Source organism: Aptenodytes forsteri, unplaced genomic scaffold (genome assembly GCF_000699145.1).
Source record: "Aptenodytes forsteri isolate BGI_AS27 unplaced genomic scaffold, ASM69914v1 Scaffold47, whole genome shotgun sequence".
NCBI lineage: Eukaryota > Metazoa > Chordata > Aves > Sphenisciformes > Spheniscidae > Aptenodytes > Aptenodytes forsteri.
This window is the reverse complement of record NW_008794731.1, coordinates 839,986-844,879: the sequence shown is the minus strand read 5'-3', so window position 1 is coordinate 844,879 and position 4,894 is coordinate 839,986. Positions and strand designations below refer to the sequence as shown.

Below are 4,894 nucleotides of genomic sequence, written 5' to 3'. Positions count from 1 at the left end.
CCCGCCCCCCCCGTAATGACACGTGACCTGAAATCTAAGCCAGAAACAGACACGTGTTCATTCCGCGACTCCAAAATACCTAAAGGTGTAATCACCAGTGCCATGACGTGGCAATTCCCACCTAACACTTGTCAGCCACCAGTTACTGTGACCTCCAAAAGCCCTGGCCAGGTGATTTATTCCTGCCCTGCACTTTTGAAGATTCCCAAGAAATGCAAATTGCCTACCCTGCACCATGAAATAATTTCACCTAATGATCTTAGAAAGAGTATGAAAGAAATCTGGATTTCACGGCTCCAGTTCGCTCACCACCGTGACCTCTTCCACAAATGCAGGCTCAGACCTGCTCATCCCCCCCCCCAGAGTAAGCTGCAAGAAAGTATCCGCCAGCTAAGGATGTCCTAGAAGGAGGAAAACCTTAGCTGTCAATCTCCTTGAGAAGGTCGATGCGTGGACAGCTGGAGCGGGCAGCTGCCAGCACTCGGACGTGGCTCGGTGGCTGTGAGAAGGCTTCACTGCCTGGGGGCTGACCAGCCCATGTCACTGAAGGGTCCCTCGCCCGTGGCCGACCTGGGAGGAGGACCGCAGGGCGTGCAGAGGTCAGAATCGGTGTCTGATTCCCCTTCTGCAATGTAGGGTCTGATTTTGGCCACGGCTGCATAGCAACCGTTGTTAAGGATGTCCAAATTCTCTTTGGACTGGGAGATGCTAAAGCCACTGAAAGAGCGCTCCAGTTCCTCGTGGTCTACCGAGGGGATGGAGATGGACGTGTCGCTGTCTCTCATGGCACTCTCGTGGTGTTTGGTTGTAATGTCTTCGTTCCTCAGGTACTCTGCACTCGCCCTGTGCCCACCGCTGTACGCTGACAAGGAGCGCTCATGGGAGGGTGGAGGTGGGATGCGGACCAGCGAGCCGGGGTCTCCAACGGGCGAGGAGCCGTGGCTTTGCCGCTGGTAGACCTGCTGCTGGCATGATGTCGAGGGCGGGCATGTGTTGGTGGGGGCTGGTGGGGCAGAGAAGTTCTTCTGACCCATGGAGCTGGTGGACCTGATGATCTTGATGATGCAGCCGTTCTTGTCAATGTGTTCCCTGCTGTCTTCAGGGCTGTGGTAGGGAGGTGCTGGGTCTGGTTCTTTGGACCCAAAATAAGCCTCCGTCTCCGTTGGTGGGATACCCATCCGCTGCATGTAAATGTTCACCAGGAAGTCCAGCTTCTTCTCCATTGACTGAACCTGCAAAACACCACAGTTACAGCACTACGCTGCCTGCCTGTTGAAACAAATTCACATGCTGAGTACAAGCAACTTCCAACCCACCTAGGCATGAGTGTAGGCCTGGGCTTCATAGATGACCTCTGCCTACACTGACCTACACCAAACGGAAACTTTTAGTAAATATTTAATTGTCCTATTCTGAAAAAAACCCTTGATTTACCACCTTTTTATGGGGTTTTCCTCAAGCTCCTATAATCTTTTTGACATGCACCAAATTCCAGGAAAGCTGGAGCACACTCGCATCCTTCCAGTGGCTTTCAGCTCCTTACTGCATTTGGCACTTGCCTGGGCTCAGATGGCCATGGGAATTTCTGAGTCTTGTCCTCTAGGAAGATTTTAATCTTCAGTGAGGCCAGCAGCTACAGCAGCCAGGCTCATGGACTCATTTGAAACATGCCTAGTATGGTGGCAAAGAAACCAATGTGCCATTTTCAAAAATAATGTAGACTTTTGGTAGACTCACCAAAACAGAAAGTCTGTGTGTCACAGACTCCAAAGTGCCTGTTTTGAAATGAGTACTTCAGGCTTCTAAGACATTTAGTGCCCTTTCATAACATCTACCTTGTTTCTTTTTCAAAATATTCTTAGCTCTTACTTTTTTTTCTGAATGGTAATGTCCCACTGGGGACAAATAAGGCAAGAAAAATCCAACACGATGCATGCAACACCCTCTGATAAGAACTCCCTCCTGACCCAATATACCTGTTTTTCAACTTTTCCAAGCCTGCCCATCATGCTGGGGTCTTCAGGCAGCTCCCCCTCCGCTGGCCCTTTGGTCCGATCCTTGTCGGTCATGGAGGATCCTCGCCCAACGATCTGGTCAACTCTACCGGGATCAGAAAATCCCCCCCGCCCCCGGAAAAGGACCTGGAGTCAGTTGGAGGCAGTAGGCGAGGAGGGCTCCGCTTGTCGCACCTCCGTGGGACAAAGCAACAGCCTCTCTCCAAACTAACACTCCAAATTACTCACAGACACGCAGTGGCACTGAAGTGTTAATTCAGATGCATAATTCAGAGCAGTATTAGCAGAGTTTGAAATTACCCATTTCTGTTTATACAGATAAAACCTGGCACATTATGCACAGTAAATTTACCCACTGCAAAGAATTTCTTTAACTGGCTTTCTTCCAAATCAATTAACTTCTTATTTGTACTGAGAAATTATTATTTTGGGGGAAGATCAAGTTTTCTGTCTAGCATATGTCAACTGGATTTTTTTCAGTCTTTGCAGCAGTTTCCTCTCCTCGATGCAAATGTAAGTGTGTAATTCTCATGTCCACGAAAATGAGCCGCTTGCCCTAAGATCCAGACAAACAGGTGTAGTGCTAACTGTTTTAGTGGAATTATATCAAGGCTGAATTTGGTCATAACTCACCAAACATTACCAAATTGTCTCAACGCTACTGCAATTCACACCTGTATCATTAGATGTTTTCCATTAGCAGGGCTCCAAGCCGGTAACAGCAGAGGACACTCCTGCCAAATCAGCAGCTAAAGCTACTGGGCATGTTGTTTGGCACTAACTTCTTTACACACGTTACATTTGCAACTCCTCATTCCCATTCTAGAAATACCTGGGCTGATATACAGCTCCGTATGCAGAGGAAGAAGGAGGGCAGAGCCTGTTTGGAACCTGGAAGTCAATTTTATTTGAGGCATCAAATTATAAATTTTCTAGAGAGTAAACACTGGAGCTTCTTGATCTCTCAAAAGTTGGGGGAGCAACTCAGTTTTGGAATAGCTTCTTAACGGCAGCCCAGTTCATAACCTAATTCTATGCCAGGCAAACTTTACTCTTGCATAATGCACCAAACGTAAAGGTGGCGGGGGAAAAGAAGGGTTAATTAATCTGACTGAAACCAAGTTGAGGTATCTTGAGCGGAAAACTCAAAATGCTTCTTACGCAGTTCTGCCGTGTGGGCCATGGATCCATGCACCAGGAAGAGGAAAAGGAAGGAACTGAACACAGACAGACAGGGGAAAATGAGCAAACAAACAAAAACCAAGGAAAGGTATGAGACGTGAGGCTGTTTCCAACACAAGAGCCATCTGTTTTCTTTACATTTGACAGGGACTTAATACGTATGTTGGCTGTTGACATTAAGGGACAGATATCAGTGGGTATGGACCAGTGTGGCTCCCTTGGCTTATATTAGAGCAACAGCAGTTTACAGCACCAGAAGATCTGGCTCAAAGAGATGAAGTGGATAAGCACATCACACCAAAGACACAAAATATAAGCCAACAATTATTTTAGAGTTTATCTTTGATCCCAGAAGATACTTCATTTGGGCGGGGATGTGACAGAATCTGTTTAAAAAGTCCTGTTTAAAAAGTAATGTTTGATCCTTTGCGTAGCAATATAAGCACAGGAGTACAAGGAGCACCAAGTGCTATAATCACAAGTGTGAGGAATATGCATGCCTTATTTCTCTCTTGTAATGGGAGAAGCAAATTATTGACATGTACAGGACCTCCCCACAAGGGATGCAATTACTGACATGACATACAGCACAAGAAATCCTACGACAATGTTGTTACCATGTAAGCAAAGAGGTATTAAATTGGATACCTCGGGCTACCTTGGTTTGGAATCACAAGTCAAGGCGTAGTACAGCCACTGTACGAACTCCTCTCCTGTATGCACAAGCAAGTAGACTAGTAAAACAATGAACATGCATTTAAAGAGGCCCAAAGTCTAAACGTGACTGAATATTGCAGAAGGCCAAGAACAATCAATGAGGGTGTTCTGTCCTCGTGTCCCATCTAGCACAGCACTAACACTGAAATGTGTCCACTAGTGGAAATGAGATGTCCTTCAACAGTTGCTGAGTAGAGCGGAGAGGCAGGACAGGCTGTAACACAGAGAGGAAAAGTGAACATTGCCATGCTACGGAGTATCATAATAGCAGAGATAGCCTTGTGTAACCCTATTTCTAATCTTGCAGAATTTGAGGAAGGACTTCTCTCTTCCGTGTCCTTAAGAGAAGAGCTATCCATTAAATGAACCTCACATGACCTGTGTGAAGCACAGGAGGCCAGCTGGCACTTCGCAGATGGAGTGATTACTGGTACCATATAGAAGAGCGCTGACTTCTTCCATCACCTTCAGGCTGGACACAACTTGCCTGTAGACCTGCTGTGATTTAAAAGCAGGACTGAAGCCCTCCACAGAGCTCACCCATAAAGCCTTTTCTTCACCCATCGCCTTTTCTTCATTGCGCCGGTTGTTATACGGGGGCAGACCAGGCTGCCTCACTCAGCTCCAGCGTCTCTCCTGGTGTGACGGGTCTTTCCTCTTCGGCCTGCAGAGCGGTGAATCGGTTCCGCAAGGGCACCTCAGGCTTCGGGGGAAGTCCCTTCCTCCTGTTGATCCTTGCCATTGCAACCGTCCATTCTTCTGCATTGTTGGCCCCCCTGCTCCCTTCTGCGTGTGCCGGTGGGGGAGTTCTTGGCTGTTTGGCCGTGAGCTGTGGGTCCGCTGCAGACTGCACTTGGAACCAACTATTTAACTCCTTCTCTGCCTCCCTGACGTTACGCAGCCTTCTCACCACCTCCTGCAGCTCAGCCACCTGCTGCAGGAGGTCCTCCACCTGGGCACACCTTTTGCAGGCAGGTCTG

At 47.9% G+C, this 4,894-nt stretch overlaps 1 protein-coding gene across 1 annotated transcript in view; it reads right to left on the bottom strand.

Moving 5' to 3' along the window:
- Positions 1-512: 512 nt before the first annotated feature.
- The window catches only part of KCNQ2 (potassium voltage-gated channel subfamily Q member 2), a 44,658-nt gene continuing 40,276 nt past the window's right edge, over positions 513-4,894 (bottom strand). Inside the window, exons 16-17 of the mRNA XM_009273938.1 lie at positions 1,977-2,100; positions 513-1,232 (exon numbers count right to left, since the gene is read on the bottom strand). Of these exons, the coding sequence (XP_009272213.1) occupies positions 513-1,232; positions 1,977-2,100 (844 nt within the window). The remainder of the gene's footprint in view (positions 1,233-1,976; positions 2,101-4,894) is intronic.